We start from the raw sequence: 20471 nt of genomic DNA, 5'->3' as shown, positions 1-20471 counted from the left end.
GACATAGGTTGGTAAGTGCTGAGCTATTTGGAACTTTATTTAGTAAAGGGGAAGTACCTTGCTGTTTTAAGAGATGATGGCAAAGAAAGCTGGCATTTAAAAAAAAGTCTCCTCGGCAAGAGGAAGAGTCTACCTGTTTTACTGAAAAAATGTAAAACAAACAAACAAACAAAAAAACCCCCAAAACCCAACCAAACATTCATAGCCACATGAGTACACAGGCATCTAGTTGTTTTCAATATCTGAGTACAACTGAATTCTATAAGAAAATGGAAGTAGTTTTGTAACATTTCTTAAGATGACAATTTTTTTTTCCTACTTTGTGTCAATTTTTTCAGTCTTGGAGCTGAAAAATGTTTTATAACAAAAATGTTTTATACAATAATAGTTACAGTTGTGGGGACAGGGATTTATTTTAGATTAAGTGTAAAGATAAAATACCACTGTAATCATTTGATAATAGACTTTCAGAACTCATTACAAGAATTCTAAACTTTGCTTACTTTCTTGAAGGTGTGATTAAATTATGCATTATTTGAACTCCATTCTGTTGAGCATAAGAATGCAAAGTTGGAATACTTTATATACTTCTTGTTCAACCTGCAGTAATACAGACTGTTGTGTACCATACACACAGTTTTATAAACATATTGAGACCAAAATATGAATTAATGGATGAAAGTAAGAATACTAGTTCAGCTTGGTAGATCGGTTGTGTTAGCTCTGTTACCTGAAATATTCATTTCTGCTTAATCTTAACCAGTGAAATACTTATCTCTGTCAGGTGTCAATAGCATTTAGAATGCATAAGAAATTCTTCTTCATGGTCAACTGAAATATAATTTTCGTTTAACAGTAATTTTCTCTTTTACTTTCTGCCTTATAAGAGATAGATAAGGTGAACAAAATCAGGAGATGGGTATGTTACCAAGTGACATATGTCTAAATATTCACATTAAAAAGTGCTGTCCTAAAACCCTGGTGTATCAGCTAGTGTTATGTGGTAATAATTATCAGTGAAAAGTTAATTGTGCTCTTCTCTCCTTCTTGCCATTCTCAGTGGTGGTGCTTATGAAGCTAAATGTCTTGACTTCAGGATACTTGTGTTGTCATTCGTGAACAATCTTGCCAGAATTCCCAAGAATGAGTAGGTCAAATACTTCAAAGTGCAGTATTTATTCCCACCTAACTTTATGAACAGGGGCTTAGGTGGGAAGAGCATCTCTCACCTGGGTCTCTAGGGTACATCATCTTCAAGTTTTCCTCACTGAAGGGCAAAATATTTGTATTAGAGGAAGCGTTAGGATGCAGGGTGTAGAGCGAAGAGAAACTTTTTTGTTAGATAGCTGTAGTTATCAAAGATACCGGCAGTTTTCAGGACACATTATTGTCAGTCACAGGCACTTCAGTGACATGTCTCTATGCCAGCTCTCCAGAACTTCTGCTTTCTGCTTTCAGTTACTTCTACGCTTGATACACAGATCATCATTATCGCACCAGTAATTCAGTCCCTGAAGCAGACAGCTAAATCTCTGAGTTTCTAAATGGTTTGTCTGCAGAGAGGAGATAGAAAAGCCAAATCCAGTCCTTCAGATATGCAGAGCTTTCTAGCACCAGAGTGATTTGGAGATTTCAGGCAAATTAGCAAAGAAGCTAGAAGTTAAAATTGCCTGGATCACAGGAGGTTTAAAACGGCACTAGTTCAGTAAGAAGTGTGCATGTTAATCTAGCGTACGACAGTGTTAAAGTGGCTTGCTTGGCTGAGGGAGCAAAGTTCTTGGCGCTTCTGCATTTAAACAGTTGAGCTGGTTTCTCGCAGGTGGCCCACCGTATCGTAGGGAAAACAAGTGCCTCGAGAGCGTGGGTTGGTGCCACATATGTGGATTTAGGGGAACAGGACCTAAAAAAAGTTTGTTTTCGGGAGCATCACAGTCTGAAACTGTTTTGTATTCACACAAAAGCTCAAACTTACTCTGCAGAGCACTTGGAAAAGGTTCTGTTTTTTGTTGAAACGACAGGGCGCTCTTACTTCCTTTATGCAGCTGCTGCTAGTAATGAGGACAGTAAGACAAGGGAACTACCACGATGCAGTTTTCTTACTATTATTCTTAAGGACTTTATTTTTTGGAAAAGTTCCTATTTGCTTACAGAAGCACTATGAGGTTGGTCAGGAGCCAAGTTCTGAACTAAAATTCATCCCTGTTAAAGCATCCTGTAAGCTATGAGGAAAATCTCTGTTGCCTCTGTTCCTAAGATAATTAATAAATAAGTGCTTTTGTTCTAAAAGAAGCATTTGATATAAGCCAATTTTAGGTAGTGGTATAGAAGAGAGAAATCAAAGTCAATCATAATGGAAACATTCTCAGTCTTACACATGGCTTAAAGTGAAGAGTGTATGTGTATATATACACACCCGTGTGTATACATATACATATATATTGGCTTAGTTTTCGAGCATCTCTGTGCCAGTCCTGTTTTCAAGCCAAATGAATTTTAAGATTCCAATCAAAGATTTCCTAAATACAGCCTAAATTGCTAGTTCTTAACGGTCTCTTAAATTTTGAGTGTTTTTTTTTCCTCTAGTACTGCTGTGTAGCACTTGTGCTAAGTAGTAGTCACCACAAGGTGTATTACTTTTGTACTGTGGGTTTTGTTTTGTTTTGCTGTTACACAATAGCTTGTAAATCCATTTTAAATGAGAGCACAATGATATTTTTTTTACGTTTCTTAAGAGGCATTTGGCCCAAACTAAATCACTCTAAAGAGACTGAATATCTTCTTTTTTGACATATTACTGCATGGCAGTAAGGAACAAAAAAGCCCTGTATGGCTGCTTTGACAAAGTGAATAATTTATCAGACTCTTACATGGCAAGAGATCAATAATTAAAAAAAAAAAAAAACCTTACTAAAGAATGAACGATTTCCTAGGCAGAGATCACATGCAAAAAGTAGAAACATAAAATATACCCATGTGTTGTGTTGTAACATGCATTCATATTTTCATGAAATGTATTTTCATGCATTCGTGCTTTCGTGTAGTGATGTTCAGCAGAACAGGACTGGTGTCTTCCAATTTCTGTTATAGTAAAGAAGTCAATCCATTAACTACCTTGACTTTCTAAATATGGTCTAATCTGCTTGGCTGTTTCGCCTTCGTTCAGTAATAAGTGGCCATATTTTTATACCTTCCAGGCCTTAGTAGAGAAACATGTTTTTTTCTTTTCATTTTTTGAAGTTCTGGGTTCCCAAATTAAAGCATAATAGTCTTCTCGGAATAAAACATTGGGAACTGACTTTCACCCTTACCATGCTCTTACTATTGATGCAAAATATTTTTTCCTCTGTAGCTTTTGCTGTCTGGGAAGAATTCTATGCTTCTGCCCCCCATTTATTTTTAAATCTTTGCTGACAGCAGCACTTCTTTTGTCACGTATCTTTTAAGTTTAATCTAGTATTGCTATTATTTAAATGCAAAGTGTAATATACATATATGTCTTTGTCTTAGATGTTCCTATTCATTTTTTATGAGAAAAATTCTACATGAAATACTTATTTTCATCTCATAAACCTGACAAAATATGACAAACTAATTTTTGTAATCATTTTAATTGAAATCAATTTGTTGCTATGCTAGCAGATACAAGTCTATTTATTTTAATTTTTATGATTATGTTGAAAGCTATATATATACACACACATACACACAAGATGCTTACCAAGACTTTATTTAACATTGCATGTTTACATATCAAAATACTATTTAAGTTCTTTCTTTTGTTGCACTGTTAATTGTAGAATATCAGAAACTAATAATTTATGACATAGGTCTTCTCGCATTTCCATTTTTTTTCCCCCTTCTAATTTCACATTCTCTTTGGTTATTTCAGCTTCTGCTTACTCTTAGCTCTCTAATTCAGTTAGTAGAAGCAGTATTTTGGTTTAAATTTATGGTACGTAAAGAACTCTTCTCTGCTGATGATCAGAAAGGGCTTTCTGATGTTTCAGTTTGGCAAACCATGGCTTTTCTAAAATGCTTTAAAAGAGATGTCATCTCTTGGCTGACACTGAATTACATCAACTGAGCCAGTATTCTGTCATTGTATTGTTGTCTTCAAGCACTTCCTGTTGATTGAAAATGGTAATTTTGGATAGGAAATAAGAAAATATCAGCTTTAAAAAGTAATGAGGTATCTCAGTGCAGCAGTAGTGAGTTCTGCACTGTTATTTTTTAATTGAATATGAAACTATCTATTCTTTTTTTTTTTTTAAAGATCCTGAAACTATCTTAATGCTTTGTTTTGAGACATTCTGATGATTTTTTTTTCATTAAATCACAACTGAAAAGATGGCAGGAGCTGAAAGTGTCATTCCATAAAGTAGTGCAGCATCAGATACTGCTGCCATCAGGTACCAATGATAATAGGAAATGATAGGAAGTCCAAAAGTAGATATTAGACTTATAATCAACCTGAAATAATCTATTAAAAAGTATGGCATATTTGTCAGTAATTTATCATAAATTATAATAAATATTCATGTGGATTAAAATGAGAAATAAGTGGTTGTACATGACCAAACTTGGTGATTCCCCCCCCCCCCCCTCCAAATTTGAAAACGAAGCTGCACATTTTGTGAAAACATGAGGTTGCATAAATCTTACAAGGAAACTTTTGTTCTTATTTGTAGAGGTAACTTAGCCTTCTTTTCTATATTTGTTGTTTAAAAGTGATTTACAGAAAAGATGTTGTTTTCACTTAGTCTCAGTATGTTGTCTCCATCTGTGATTAAGCACGTTCACTTCCTTGGTCTGCCCGTACAGATTTGTGTCTCTCGGATATTGAGCTGTTTTTTGTTTTTTGTTTTTTTTTTCCTGCTGACTAAAGCTATTTTACTTTTCCTTGTGTTACCTGTTTTTGTTCTTATTGGACCATGTTTTTATTAGGTGCTTGGTGTTGGAGAGCCATTACCAGTACGCAGTGACAGAAGAAGCTAGCTGGCTGTATTTACACAAATAAAGTACAGGGAAACCGACCCATGCCGTTCTTGGCTGCGATTCCCAAGCATTTAGTCTTGTGAGTCCCAGGAATCTTCTCACTTAGTGGCCAGTGTTGGATGTCTGCCTTTTAGTGTCAGAAGACCAATGTTGTCTTCAGAGCATGATAGAGGCAACTGGAGACACACAAACAAAAAGTAACATACAGAGTTTTTACTCCATACTCTTGATTTTAATATATTTGTCTGCCACAGGGGTGTTCTGACACTCCTCACCTCTTCCTTCCTGTTAAAATCCCTTCAAAGCAATTCTGCTCGTCGGTGGGATTACTTCAGCGCACACACGTTTTGCTGCTTTAGAGACCTAGCTGAAGTATGTCAAAAAGGAGTGTGCTGCTGCACCTCGCTGGTCGTGCTGGTAACCTTAATTTTTAAAATGATACAGTTCTTTGTTGTCTCCCCTCTGTGTTAAGAATCATATCTCTTACACTGCCCTCTTAGTAAGAGAAACTAGTACTTTGAGGAGAGGGGTAATATAAATGTGCATTCGTAGTTTAGGGAGTTCTAAGTGCATTTCATCTGTTGTGAAAAATCTGGGTATTTTGTGCGTAAGTAGTACATACTGGAATGAAGAGATCTGCTTGATAGGCATCAGTAAACAGAAAGTTGAGATGCATAATAACGGGTGTGAAAATAATATTCAGTGTAGTAGTGTATAATTATGTGCAGGAATACTTGTTTCAGATCAGGCCTCGCCATCTCCGGAGAGATGCAAAGGAAATAAAGTTTCAGATGTGAGCAAGGAAGATAAAGTGAACGTCACCATATAACTTTTTGAAACTGTCAGCCTGTTGTTCGTGCTATTGGAAACTCTAGCACACAGTCACATTTGTTGAAGAGTTTAGTGCAAAATGTAATTCTTTGAATCCCTAATGTGAATCATGATACCGTGTCAAGGAGCACACTGTAAGTGCCCCCTGGGTCTGAGTTACCTTCTAGTGATTTCCCATAGGAAGCCTGCGTACACATATATTTATGGATTTCGTTCAGGGTTGTCTTGATTGTAAACTGAAGTGAAACTTTGATATCTGTGAAGTATTGCCAAGAAGAGAAGCAATGCATTGTTTGTTTAGCTCTATTTTTAACATCGTCTGATTTTCAGATTACCAGGTAAACTGGGCACAAATCTAACGTGCAGTTCAAAATTAGAGCAAGTTGTATATTTAACACCTTAGTTTTGCATATGTATAACAGAAAAGGAATAAAAAATGCACTTCTAAGTATCTGAAAACACTACAAATAATCTTTATTCTGCTGCATCTTTATATTTTGATTGTTTCTGCAGTTATCCCTAGAAACAGTTTTTGTTGGATAGAGCCAAATGGTACTTGTGTAAAAAGCACGCTAGTGAAATTGCTCCCTTGTAATTTCTTTAGTTATCATTCAGCACTTACTTTGTAACTGCTGTTGGCATAGGACTTTTAGTGTGGGTTCTTGTTATAACTGTATTTCAGAGCTACTCTAAGAAAGAAGTTTTGCTATATATTTGAACAGTGCTGAACTGAGTATTTGTACACAAATATTGAATAATACTTTATGATTTTGAAAATGGTAGAGGTAGTTATAGATAAAGTTTGCTTACTTCCTTCACAAACTTCAGAAATACTATGAAATCCTATCAATCTTACCTCTGCAGAACAAAGTACGGTTCTGGGATCTAATGCAGAAGAACCAAGCATCATAGTCTCATAATCAGAACCTGAAAAAAAAATCTGGTATGTGGGCAGTAAAAGATGGGCTTTTTACACAGAAACTGGAAATGTTTTTGAGCTGTGTAAGCTGACCTGACATATATAGAAATCTGATCCTTAAATATTGATATTCATCCCAAGTCAGTATGAGTAATGATTAGTGATTCTTTTCTTTTTTTTGGAATAGAAGGGTGTGTAAAACGTCAATTCTGAAAGGCTGAAACATTTATTTCACTTTGGTGTCGCCCTCCTTTGGGCACCTGACAAAATGCTGCCAGGGAGCCCTTGCGTCTGAGCGCTCTTTAGACGCTGCTGCTTCAGCCTCTGCGGTCCTAACGGAGCCCAGGCTCCGCACCGATTTTAGGTCGTTCCCGTGCGTCGTTGTTGTTCAGAAGGTGCTCGGGAGCATTGGCATACAGGCGCTCGGCACTTGTCTGAGGCGTGGTGGTGTCGCTGCCGTATCCCCTGCGCCGCCGAGCAGGCGCGTGCTCAGCCTCCGAGACCCGACGGACTGCGCAGCCTTTCCCAGGCCGGGGTAAAAGCGTGGGCCGTGGTCTTTTCCTTGGTGCCTGCTGGAAAGTTGCTGTGCTTGTACAGTAGATTAATTGTTTTTGCAGGCAGCTTTTGCAGGGTGAGCGTTCCTGATTGAAAGCGTTTGCATCTTGATCAGAAGTTATCTGCGCTCCTCTGTCTCTCTCTTGCGAGGATGGTGTTGCCAGCCTTTCATGGTCTAACCCAGCAGAGGGGATGGAAATAACAGAAGGGAAAGAGGTGCTCGTTCAGAATTAGAGTGGTGACTGCTAAACATACGTGTGGAAGGTTGATAACGTCACACAGAATAATGTAACTATACAGATGGATTTATCAAAGCATGCAAGTGGGTTTTTGTTTTGTTTTTTTGTTTTTGTTTTTTTTTAAACCAGGCTTTTCCTGTTGAAATTCTTGGATTGAAATGTTTGCTTGTAAATACACTTGAGTCACCTCAGCATTACGTGCGTCTCCCTACAGTGCTGTGTCTCCTGATGCATGCCTGATATCACCAGTCTCTTTTGTGGTACAAGTTGGATAGATTGCATTTCTTGCCCAAAATTGTGCAGCTTTAAGGACTATATTTTGAGTCTGAACCAGAGCTGAGGATCATGGAGGCTTGTAATTTAACATCCCGTCTCCTCTCTTACCCCTCTCCTGCCCCTGGCGCCCCCCCCCCCCCCCCCGAAAAAAAAAGGTAACGCAGCCAAATTGTAATGCCCATGAGACTGTGCAGTGACACAGGAAGATACTTATGTCACAGGAAATGTCTTTCATCAAAATTGTCAGCCTTTTATGAGAAAAGCTGATTTGAATAATTAATAAATTTTCAACCCAATTAGGTCTAACCTGAATAAAAAACAATTTGACAGCAAAATTCTAATTAACATACACCTCTTAAAAAGGAGTTGCACTTTTAATACTGATACTTATTGGTAACAAAAGATTGCTTCTCATCTGCATTTGGCAATGCCTTTTTGACATGTCTAGAGTTTATCTTAATTTTTATTGTTGTTTAGGATTAGGTAAAATAGTTGTTTCAGAAGAGCAACATTTCATTGTGTAACTTCTCAGGGTAGTTCTTTTTTTTTATTTTACACCATGGTGTCTATGTCTGAAATTATATTGCTAAACTATATTTCCAATTCTGTGCCTTTTGAATATGTTTAGTTCTTCCTTTCACTTCAGTAGAGCATAATAAGGATTCTAATCTTTATTGAATTTACTGTTTCTAATTAAACTTATAACAAAGGTATTTCAGAGTTTGGCTTGATTTTATAGTGCATACAGAATTATATAGTGCAGGATTAGAGTTTAGGGTGGGTTTTGCAGATTCTGAATAGGATTTATAAGAAAACCGGTACAAAATAATTACTTGAACATCATGTGATAGTATCCTTGACCTCTGTGAAACATAAGTATTCTTTTTCCTAATGTAATCGTGAAGATAGTGAAAAGTGTGAATGCAAAAGTATTTGAAACAAGGTTCATTTCTGATTAAAAATAATAATGTAGTTACTTGTAAAACAGGAGAAAAGGTTTTGAGTTGAAATTTCATTTGCATATGTCATTGCATGATCAGTGTATCTTGTCATACTCTAAATGCCCAAAGATGGATTCAAAACAGATAGATCTCTTAAATGCTGTATTTTGTCTTGAGTCTATTTAAAATGTCCACTGCATGTTACCAAAATACTTGAGTGGCAGCTGATTCCCTTCTAAGCTACAATTTTCCCCCGGCTATACCTGACTCAGTTATGCCAAATTTAGGACCTACACCTACATTTAAGTGACTCTTAGTAAGGCTTATATGTGGCTGAAGACTGCTTATGCAAAAAATTGCAGAAATTTTATATCCTGTTTGTCATACAAATATTTTCACTGCTGTGGATTTCGATAAAAGAAACAGTTATACCACTGATTGAATCTGGCCTGGTATTAATTAGAAAGGGGAGGGCTATAAAGAAAACAGAAGACAATGTAGGGGTACACCATGTGCCTTGCAAGTGTTTTGGCAGTTGGTATGATACTTAAGAAATATGGGGCAATCTTGCTGTTGTTTTACTAAAAGAAAGTTTTACTACATTTTTTTTCCTAAAGAGTTTTGTGTGAAGTGCTCAGAGTAAATCATGAAAAGCAATATAATTACAGTACCGTTCTGTGACATTCAGAATATTTAGCACTTGCATGACCTTTAATGTTTGTACAGCATTTAAAACATGTAAAGTCAATCTCAGTAATAGTCCCAACACTTTTATTTATCTGAGTTAAAAAACTAAATCTTGGAGGTATAGAAGATGCGGTAGTGTTATGCTGCATGTTGACCTTGTAAGCAGAGCTGGGAGCAGCACTGGGGGAAGCGCTGGGTATCCGTAGCTGTGTCGCACCCCCCTGCTCCCGCGGCTGCTGGACGCTCGCGGGGAGAGGGGTGAGCGGGGGGCTTCTCCGGGTTACGTATGGCTGCTCCGTGGCTCTTCCGTAGTGCCATCAGGCCTGGCCACCACCCGGCCCCGCGGTGGCTCCAGGCCTGCCATGCGCCTGGCCCTGCTCCGCGTTCATGGCGCTCTGGCGTGGGAGTGCGCGGGCTCCTCTGCAGCTCCTGTTCCGCAGCCTCTGTGTTGCCGCGGTGCAGCACCGTGGTGCCATGCGCCTGGCCACGCTCCGTGTTCGTGGCGCTCCGGCGTGGGAGTGCGCGGGCTCCTCCGCAGCTCGTGTTCCGCAGCCTCTGTGTTGCCGCGGTGCAGCACCGTGGTGCCACGCGCGTGGCCACGCTCCGTGTTTGTGGCGCTCCGGCGTGGGAGTGCGCGGGCTCCTCCGCAGCTTGTGTTCCGCAGCCTCTGTGATGCCGCGGAGCAGCGCCGCGGTGCCCGGGCTGCGAGGGAGCCTGCGGATCTGGCCTGCTTCCTTCAGCCTGAGAGCCGTCGTCGTCACTCCGGAAAGAGCCGTGGGCTGGCAGTGCGATGGTGCCATGTGATTAAACACCTTGCTGTATCGGGCAAGGGAACGGGGAGCGTTGCAGGGCTCTTCTCCCGTTTGTTGTCAAATCATGTTTACAAGTTTTGGGCATTGAAGACGACACAAGTATATTTTTACCTTTGCACTGTCGACTTCTTGTTTTCACTGTTAGAGGTAATCATTAAAATATAGAAATAATAAGGATGTAAGGATTAATCTGAAAGTTAGAGGTATATAAGTTTAGATTTTTTGCTTTGTTTAATTTTTGTCCAGACCCAGTTTATAATATTCAGGTATCCCAACTAATATTGACAGGATGCTGTTGTATCCACAGTCACATCCTTTGAAGAGAATGATTTATCAATACCTATTTAAAAGCAAGAAAAAAAAACTTATTTGTAAGTATACATTTTAGCAAAGATTTTGAACATAGATTTTGAAGGTAATTTAGTTTTACCAAGTTTCAGCTTATTAAATGTGGAAACGATGTGACTGTTGTTTCCTTTTGTAAATCTTCAGCTATTTTTTGGTATTTTACATTTTTATTAAACATCTTTCAATTTTTTTCAAAATAAAACCTTGTTCTTGCAAAAAAGATAATATTTTTCTAATGAAAAGCTGCACATATGTCCTTTCTGCATTCCTTTCTTAGGAGAGATTGCTTTCCTTTTACATTGGGTTCGGTTGCATTCACGATTAGTATTCGTTCATTATGGAAAATTCATTCCCATTACTAAGCATCTGGGAAGATACCTGAAGTTTTAGGCAAAGCATTGAGAGAAACTGACACAAATCACTACACCTGGAAAATAAAAAAGTTGGTTTTTCAGTTTAACTTATTCAATTTATCTTTTACAAATATGAGACTGTTTAAAAAACAAACCTGAAACTTTAGCAATAAATTGACAGGCAAAACATACAGAAAAGAAACAAATGCATATTATACACTCTTGAACTTAACCAAGAGAATACGGATCTGTTGTCATTTGTATGGACTCTTTGGTCACAGAACCCATTAGCTCTACAGTCTAATTGTTGCTGATCCTGACTAATGACTGTTTCAGGGATTATCTCTTTGGTGTCAGCCATCTGCTGTGGTTTAGAGTAATAAACTTACTAAACATAATTAAGGTTTGACTTAATTTGAAAGCAAAACAATGTATGTCTCTAGGAAGAGAGTATCATCCCTTTGTTTCAAAATTTATCAGAAATGCCAATATTGCAGTTATTCTGTTCATGAATTTTAAAAAGATAAAGGCTGAAAATGGAAAACAACCTACTCCAATCTGACCCTCCCTTCCCCCCACCAATGGCCGGTTTTGTTATCCTCCCAGTTGTTATTTGGCACTGCATTACTGTTTTGAACAGATGATTACATTAGTTAAAAGCTTGGAAGTATAGAGAAATTTTCATTTCTGGATTTGAAAAATAATGTTGATTGGCCAAGAGTATCTTGCCATATATATTCCACAAATAAGGACTGTTTGTTTATAGCTTCTTTTTAGCTGTGCTTATTTATAAAATAGACTAGATGGTGAAAGACTTACTTTAGTATTGTTTTCTTGCATGCAAGATGAAAAAGAGCAATCCTTTATAGAAATTGGAGAGTTCTAGATGTTTTTTGTCAGGAAATATTAGTAAAATACAAATGAGTTTCAGTCCTGAGTTTTGAATGCAGTTGAAGCTTGACAGAAAATACCTTTCCTTTTACAAATGATTACTGTAATAATGCCATATCTATATGTAGATATAAGATCGATAATAGCAGTATCAATAATGAATATCAAAATACAAACAACAAACCAACAGGTTTCTGTGAGGAGGCTGTAAAGGACCCTTGCCTGTTGGCCTCACCTAAATTAGCCCTTTCATGGTGTCTTAAAAGTGTACGTTGTTATTTTCATTTATCTTTATTTATTGATCTCTATATATATTCTAAAAAATACATTTTTTCTGTAGCATGAAATAATGCATGTATTTGCAAGTGATACAGTCTGAAACTATGAAAGAGGTTTCTACTAATTATTATCCTTAGGAGAAATCATATAATTTAGTAGAACACTTAAAGTACACATTCTTTGTAGATATTTTTCAGTGGCCTACTTCCACTGACAGTAGAAGTAACAGTTTAGCTGAATTATATTCACAGCTGAATAAGAATCAATGAGGTGTTTCTTCTTTAACTGTAGATAGTACATGTTAAATTGGGGGAAAGTATGTATTTAGGAGTCGCAAATTTAAAATCTGAAAATTAAAATGCTTAGTAATATTTTGCATTGATAAGTAACTCTGAAGTAAATTGTTTTCTTCTGCTGTTCAATAAAGTAGTAGGTAACTTTTGTACGATATCAGTGCAGCTAGCTGAATTTCTGTATTTGCAGATAGAATGCAAATTTTCTCCTGAGGGAAAGTTCTATGTAATAAATTGGACTTCACAGAATTAAAGCAGTAAAGTCTTTTGGTGCTTTTTTTTGCAAAGAGGCTGTTTTTGCAGTTTACATAAAGAGTAAGTAGTTCCAGACGGTATACTGTAGTTCTCTCATTAGCAGAATTTTCAGTTGACGAAATTAATACTGTGTTTTCTACTAGCTAACAGAGTCCGGGGACTTTATCCACTCCGTAGATAGTTTCACATATTAAAAAAAATGCATTTTAGTTTGATTTAGAATTACTGATTTGGTAAAAATGGGTACATTGTACCCTCCAAATATGTGCTTTTCAGTGATTTTTTGCTTTAGTACTTCCTTCTGCCTTTGAGATTCATTGTTACTGACTGAGAAGAACAAAGATAGACACACAAATTCTGTATATAAGGATATATAGCTCTTGAGCTTGTTTTCCAAATGAGTATTTGGAAAGTCACTGTTTTGCGTACCTTCAGTTCGGAAGTAGTTTGATGCATTGCTTTTCTAAATCGATTAAAATTAATTTTCAGAAGTGTCTTTGTTGTGCACGTTGTACTTGGCAGTCTATTCTACAAAGACTTATGAGTGAGATTTTGTTGTAATAATGTGGTTTATACTCAGTACTCGGCCTTCTTCTCACCTTGCTGGTCATAAGTTTGAGAAAGGATGGTGCATCTGTAGCTGAAGGAGGCTCCAGGAGAGGATCTCAGTTTCTCAGGATTTTTCCTATTAGCTGGAGTTAACTTTGATTTGTCTCATTGTTCCTGAAATAGTAAAGGGTCACTGAAAAATATCTTCCCCAACCTTATTTACACTCTGGTCCTGACTTGCCTTCAGTTTCAGTTCTGGCAAATTGAGTCAGCTGGCCATTGGACTCTGCTACCACTCCGCTTAGTCATCCATTTACTTGGCTGTAACTTAAGTATTTTAGAAACTAGTTTTCAGTGAGCAGTATTTTTAATAATAGTTTTACTCTGTGTTTTTTTAAATATACAATTCAATAAAATAAGCCCAGTAATTTTAACTTAAGTAGTTCATGGCACAATTAAAATGCCTTATTTTGTATGAAAAGTCCACCAGAAAAGAAAGCCAGCATGTTTCAGGGATTTTTATACTTAAAATATCCTGCTGTAATGTCTGGGTCTTTCCCCAGCTCTAGGAGATAAGATGGACTTTTCTGCAGGCTTTACAGGTTTGCTAAAGCCAGGCTCTGTCAGGAAGCAGCAGGAGCAGGGCCGAGAAAGACGAGCTGGGAGCTGCTGGGGAGCCCCAGCGCAGAAGATGCCCTGCCTGACGAGGGCAGTCCCATGGGATCTGAGCCTGGGGAGCAGAGCAGGGTGCTGGTAACAGGATCCAGTGGCCCCGACAGGGTGAAGCAACCAGCCAGGGGCAGGGTTCATCCAGTCGTCCGGTCGGGAGCAGGAGAGGGGGTTGAAGACAAGGCTATATTATGGGTCTGAGGGGCCCGTCCAAGAGTTAGGGCTGGAGGCAAGACTGAGGATCGGCACGCATACAGCCTAGCTCGGGCAAGGGCTGAAGGCCCAGGCCTGAGCTTAAGTGGAGCTCCTGGACAGAGGGTGTGGATGTTGGTCCCAGGTGGGATTGGTCAGGGCAATTAAGGCCTATTGGTGTCCCCAGGGCGCTCGCAGGCTGCTTATGATCACTGGAAATAGTTAGGGGGTGGTTAGGGGCTCCGTTGTAGGAAGGCGTTGGTGTGCAGTTGGCATCCAAGGTAAATGGTGATGTTGGTCTCAGCAGCGCTGCCTGATTCCCTTACTCTTTCAGTTGTGCCTGGGGCACCCTTTAGCCATCATGCAGCACGGACCGAGTGCTGTTCATGTAACATAGCTCCCATCTGAACGTGCCATTAGGAACCACTGAAGAGTCCAGTGCAGCTCCTGAGACATAGTCAGCGTTGATACTCTATAGTTCCCTTGGTGATTTCATTTTCTGCTGTAGAAAATAGACGTTTGTCTTCTCTTCTATAGATATGGAGTCTGGAGAGCGGTTATCGTCATCATCAGCTTCCTCTACTGCAGCTACTTCGTCTCCAGCATCTTCTACGCCTTCTGTAGCTTCAGCAGTTTCAAAGGGTGGCCTCCCCACTGGAGCTGCATCACAGAGTTCTGCCATCAACGCATGTGGTGAGCCTGACTCAGCTACATACTGCAACGTTGTTCTGGTGTTTGCCAACTTTTGTAATGAAATTATTATTACAAGGTGAAATACAATGAGGTTGCACAGATGCATCAAGGACAATAGTTTTGTTTTGTTTTGTTTGGAGAACTGCATATCCCATGAAACTTAAATTCATGATATTCCACTGCTTTTCAGAACAAACTTGGTTCTTTCCAACAGGGTGAGCAATAGTATATTCTCCAAACTGAAAAACTCTGCCCTCATCTTGTAGAACCCACTATACTCCTGGTGCGCTTCTACAGCCTGGGATTGTTCATTTGCAGCCTCATTGGGAAGATCAGAAACCAGCATTTCTGTGTACCTACAAATATGTCTCAATAACATTTACTTTATTACTCAAAAAGCAGCCAGCAAATTTAACTAAAACTTACCAAGAACAAATGAAAAACGTGTCTTATTTTTCAGTATCCACCACCACAAATTCAATCTCCAAAGACTTTTGTGTCTATGTTTATTAGCCCCTAACATTTGAAACTGTTTTCTGTGGTGGTTACCTGGAATATAGTAGGAGTTAATTTGCATATGGCTATAAAACTCAAAATCTTATACTGAGGATTTATGAGACTTATTTATTTTTCCTCTTTTGTAGGTATTAAAGCATCTAATTTTAACTGTAGCATCATGTATAGGTTATATAGTTTATCTAACAAAATAAAACTAATTTCAAAGAAGATAAATAATGTAATTTATATACTAAACTGTCAGTTTCTGTCTTCATCAGAAAATCCAGGTATTCCTTTGCTTAGGTACTAAAGTATGAAGTGATGTGAATGCATATAGTTCACTGCTTTTTCATTTTATTTTCAACTTGTTTTTTGAAAAATAATTTCATCTTTGTCTGACAGCTAATAGTTATTAAGAGTGACAGTAATTCCCAGTAATCATGGGTTGTTCCCTTTAGTTTTTTTTAAACAGTGAAATCCTTTTTCTGCTGCATCTGATCTTTAAAAATGTATACACTTTCTCTCAGGGGCCTTTTGTATTCTTAAAAACAAGCTGGAATGTAATTTTCTTTCTGTCCTGTCCTATCAGTTTTATTTATGAGTATATCCCTTCCTCCACCTGACATAGTACACTGTGCTTTAAGTTTTAGAACAACTCTTGCATCCACTCTTAAAAGGTATGTACTGTACTAGAGAAATTTCAAAAATGTTTATTCTGCCAAGAACAGCTAAAGACTGTTTTTCATGAATGACCTGTGGCTGGAATTGCAGTTTCATTGAGCCAGTACTTCACTGAATTTACAACATATTCTGTAGTCAAGATAGACTAGTATTCTAACCTGTTTCAATTCTCAAACTCTGATGTTACTCGCCTGTGTGGTCTTTTAAAATAATGCATGACGACTATGTTTATCAGTCTCAATCTGATAATTACAGGATGTAGGTGTTGAAAAACACAGTTCTCCCAGATCTAAAAAAATAGTCACTTAAGAATAAAGTTATTCTTCCTAAGGGTTAGAAGGTCAAAAGCATCTTAATCGGTGCGTCAGATTAGAGAGGTTCTTTCTATTCTAATTCATTCCACTTGTTTTCTTTGCAGTAATCAATGCTCTATTAAGTAGTCTCTGTTCATTGCCTATCCTGTCAGGTTCCCAAGATACATGGTGAGTTAGCACTGGGAGTCTTTATGCTGTGCCAGGGAGTTTACATTAAAAATAAATTATTTTGATATATTCCCAGGTCAAACAGACAAAGCATCTGTGTGAAACCGTCATGGAAAATATCACATGTACATTCTTTGGGCTAGATGCAATAACAGTGAGGAAAAAATGTGCACTGACAGTTTTACTGGTCAATGTAGCATTAATCCCTGAATAATTGAACCATTCCAATGAAGTGGATAGATTATTTGCTCTCTTCTTATTCGCCCATTGCAGAAAATTAGAAGGAATACTGTAAAAGAAAATTAATTCTGGAAAGAGATTTAAATTCATCCCCATGATAAGGGTAGCCACTTTGGAAGAGTCTAGAACTGCAGCATTTTTCATGTGACTAAGTGTTACCATAACCCAGTATTATACCTTTATGAGGTACAGACAGTATGAGGAACTGTTGAAAGCTGTTTGATCCAGTCTTAGTATTTTGATATTATTAAAGCTGCAGAGATCTTTATTTTTAATTTTCAAAAAAAAAGTCCATTAACTTTTGTAAAATGAAAATTAAACAGTTTTCAAACCTTGGAGCTTCTTTTACTAAAGCCAAACTCTTTAATCTTGGAGTCCAGCACTTCTCCTGAGTGAGTCATGGAAGAATGGATAGCTTTAAACTGTGAACATAAATATGCAAACTCACAGTATATTTTTAATCGGTAAATTAAATAATTTTCTATATTGTTTGCTTACTTGTATAAACAAAGATGTTTAAAATTGAAACACTGTTTTTTGTCTGCAGGTCTTAATATAGAAATGATCTTGTGACTCCTTAAATAAACTTTGATGAAGAGCAGATCTGGTGCCTAAAATATAAACTATATAAATAAATTGCTTTCACGTTCAGAGGCTTTTCTAACCCTTGTTCTTGTCAAGATTTTGGTCTGAGACTTGTAGGCCTTTGCACAGACTTCTGTAGATTTTAAGAGTTCTACATGATAAGTGGCAGCAGCAAAATTTAAATGATTATCTAAGAGTAATAACATGGTAATTATACAATTGGTAGAATGTTTAACACTTTTGAATGTTGAGGGCAGAATACGGTGATAGTAGTTAAAAGTGTAAGTCTCCATGACACTTTTGGCTTAAATACAAGGAGAGAACTATTGCCAATTCTGACACTAATGCAGTTTTAAATTTAATACCCTCAGTGTCATACAGTCTACACTGGAAGTTCTCAAATTTTGGATGGTCAGTGCATCTTAATTTTAGCAGCTTGTATATGTGCCATTAATAAACAGTCTTTAATTTCATTATCATCTCTAATTCTTTATAAAAGATACCACACACATTTAGACTTCCTTTTTTATATCATTTCCTTTATAGGTCAGAATTTGATTTTTTTAATGCGCAGCATATTGGGGTCCAAACTCTAGGTAAAAAAAAATTTTTAAGGACAAAATTAGTAGAGTAATAAAAATAAGCATCTCATTATGCCAGGCCTCAGAAAACTAATTTCAAGCTTATTTAAGAAAATAAAAGCAAAAATGTGGGGTGGGGAAAAAAAGAGAAAGTCCTTATATAGGCATAATTTGAGTATTTCCATATTTTTAAATTCTGTCTAAGATTTGATGTAAGGACTGTACAGATAAACGAACAATTTTGAATGTTGCTTGGACATAGAATTTTAACTTTTAGCTTTATTTGTAAGGTAAGACTTCAGTGGAAATAACCTTTAAAGAAAATCAATTTCAGTGCAATGATTTTTGGATATTAGAGCTTAAAGGAGGACATTGTATTCGAGCACCTAAATAATTAAATTAAAAAACACATCAAGCATCTTTTAGTTCTTGTATTAAAAGAAGGCTCATTGAGAGTGATTGATATTTTTGAAAATACTGGTTTAGTAGGTCAGTGTTCTGCGTGCATTCCTTGTATACTTCTGTGTTCTGTATACTTGTTCCTCAGAGTAAAGCATCTGCAGTGTTTGTGCCTATATTAGCTTCCAAAGTAGCAGTGTTGTCAGTCCTTTTTGAAAATTTCTTTTTAGAAATTTAATCCAAGACTTGCTGCTTTTTTAACTTAAGACTTTTGAAGGCAAGTCCAAAATGAAGTCCGTGGAATTGCATGTTCATGTTATCTCTTTACTTGCTTCTATGATGGCATGTTAAGAGTTCATTAAAATGCTACACTTCTTTTTCTTCTAATTGTTGTTCAATATGATAGCCAGTGCTTTGTACCTCATTTAAATTAACAAGTGTTTTGAATGTTTCTCTGTTCTGATGATTTTTTTTTTTTTTAAACCAGTGGTAACTAAAGTAGATGAGCATTACATGGGTTTATACAAACATTTTCAGTGATTAGCCATGCTTTCCAGCTTTTTACGCTGGGGGACATTCACCAGTACTATGAAATCATGCATACAGTTTGGAAGACCTAAAGACTGGTGCTAGAAGGCATGTAAAAGACAAACTTTGATAGCACTGTAGTGATTGAAAGACAAACTTTGATAGCACTGTAGTGATTGGAAGACAACACAAGAGAAAAACACAGGAATTTCTGTCACATTAAGCAGTCTTCTAGATTCTCTGTGTAAGTTGGAATGTCCTTGGCGATGTTGCTATTATAAATATTAAGTAATTTTTGTATTTCCATTCATTGGTTCACTGATGCTTTATATTTTAAGGCATTAATTAAGTATTTATTCCTTTCTAGTTCTTTTGAAAAGCCTTATTATATTGCACCATGAAGTTCATTAATATTAACAAAGGCATTCAGCGTTATCGTTCCTTGTTACTAAGCACCAGTATCGTAGAAATTGATGCTGGCCTTTGGAGTAATGCTTTCAACCATTTATCTATGTAGTGGCTAGTAGAATTTCAAAAGCTGTGCTCAAAAATGTTTAACCTATTCTAAGTAAGTCAAGAGTGTTAAAGAGTGCAGTTTAATATTAAATTTCACTGTGCGGAATATGTCTACAGTAAGCTAGTAAATCAAAGGAACAAAACCTAAAAAATAAAAGGAAATACTAGTGTGCATCATTAGAATATTAGTACTTCTATCAAATGAGAATGACAATAAACAATTTGAGGGAAAATGTCATTACAGTCCAGTTTGTGTACAAAGTTTTTGCATATGTTTGTCCTCTGTTTTATTTCTTCCATTTTTCTAAAGACATACTTAAAAATCAAAGGCCTCTGTTTTCTTGCCACATCAGATAATGGCTTAGGTCGCAAACAATAAAATATTCTTTAAAGGCCATAATGTGAATGCTTTCATGTGTAATATATTATAAAGCCACTCTTTTTATGAGTGATGTGGAAAATTGATTAACATCACAAGCTTGAAGGATCATTGTAAAGGTTTTAGTTTAACTTGACCTACCTTAAAATTATTTTCAGAATAAGAATCACCACTATAGTTTGTGAGAGAGAGAAGCAAGTGTTGTTAATATTTTTAGGCAAAAACACAAAGAGTATTATGATGTTTCCTAATGTGTGGCAGATGGTAACTTAACATTAAGTTTTATTAGTTAAGTACAGATACTGGTTGTGGAGGAAGGTACACAAATGAGATTTTTTTTGATGTGATAATTTGCTACTTGAAATTAAGGAAGACATTAGAACCAAGTCCAGCAAACATGAAACCAAAATACAGGGTTTTTAAACTGAGGCCGAAAGCATAAAGAAATACTAGGTATACGCGTCACCCATAATGATTAGTGTCAATGAAACTAAATGTGAATCCATTCTTGTAAAAATTACGTACCTCAGACTGAAATTTGAATTCAGTTGGAGGTATTTCCTTGCACAGTGTTCACAGTGTAATATTTTCCATTATATTGCCCCGTTGTGCTTAATAAATGAAAAATCCTGATAAATTCTGCTGTGTTCGTAATACCTAATATGATGAGATATTGCAATCAGAAGATCATTCATAAAATTATTCATTATACATGTCAACATAATAGTACCATTAAGAAAATCTAGAAGAAGAAAAAATGTTAGCAAATAAGTCCAAATAATGGTTCTGTGTACAAAGTCCAAAA

The 20471-nt window shown here is 36.9% G+C and overlaps 1 protein-coding gene across 1 annotated transcript in view; it reads left to right on the top strand.

The window, feature by feature from the left end:
- BAZ2B (bromodomain adjacent to zinc finger domain 2B) overlaps positions 1-20471 on the top strand; it is a 158347-nt gene that overhangs the window by 50611 nt on the left and 87265 nt on the right. Inside the window, exon 3 of the mRNA XM_067316811.1 lies at positions 14622-14777. Coding sequence (XP_067172912.1) covers positions 14622-14777 — 156 coding nt within the window. The remainder of the gene's footprint in view (positions 1-14621; positions 14778-20471) is intronic.

Source organism: Apteryx mantelli, unplaced genomic scaffold, assembly GCF_036417845.1.
Source record: "Apteryx mantelli isolate bAptMan1 unplaced genomic scaffold, bAptMan1.hap1 HAP1_SCAFFOLD_129, whole genome shotgun sequence".
In the NCBI taxonomy this organism is placed as follows: domain Eukaryota; kingdom Metazoa; phylum Chordata; class Aves; order Apterygiformes; family Apterygidae; genus Apteryx; species Apteryx mantelli.
Note: the sequence above shows the minus strand (reverse complement) of the source record. Positions and strands in the feature narration are given on the sequence as shown.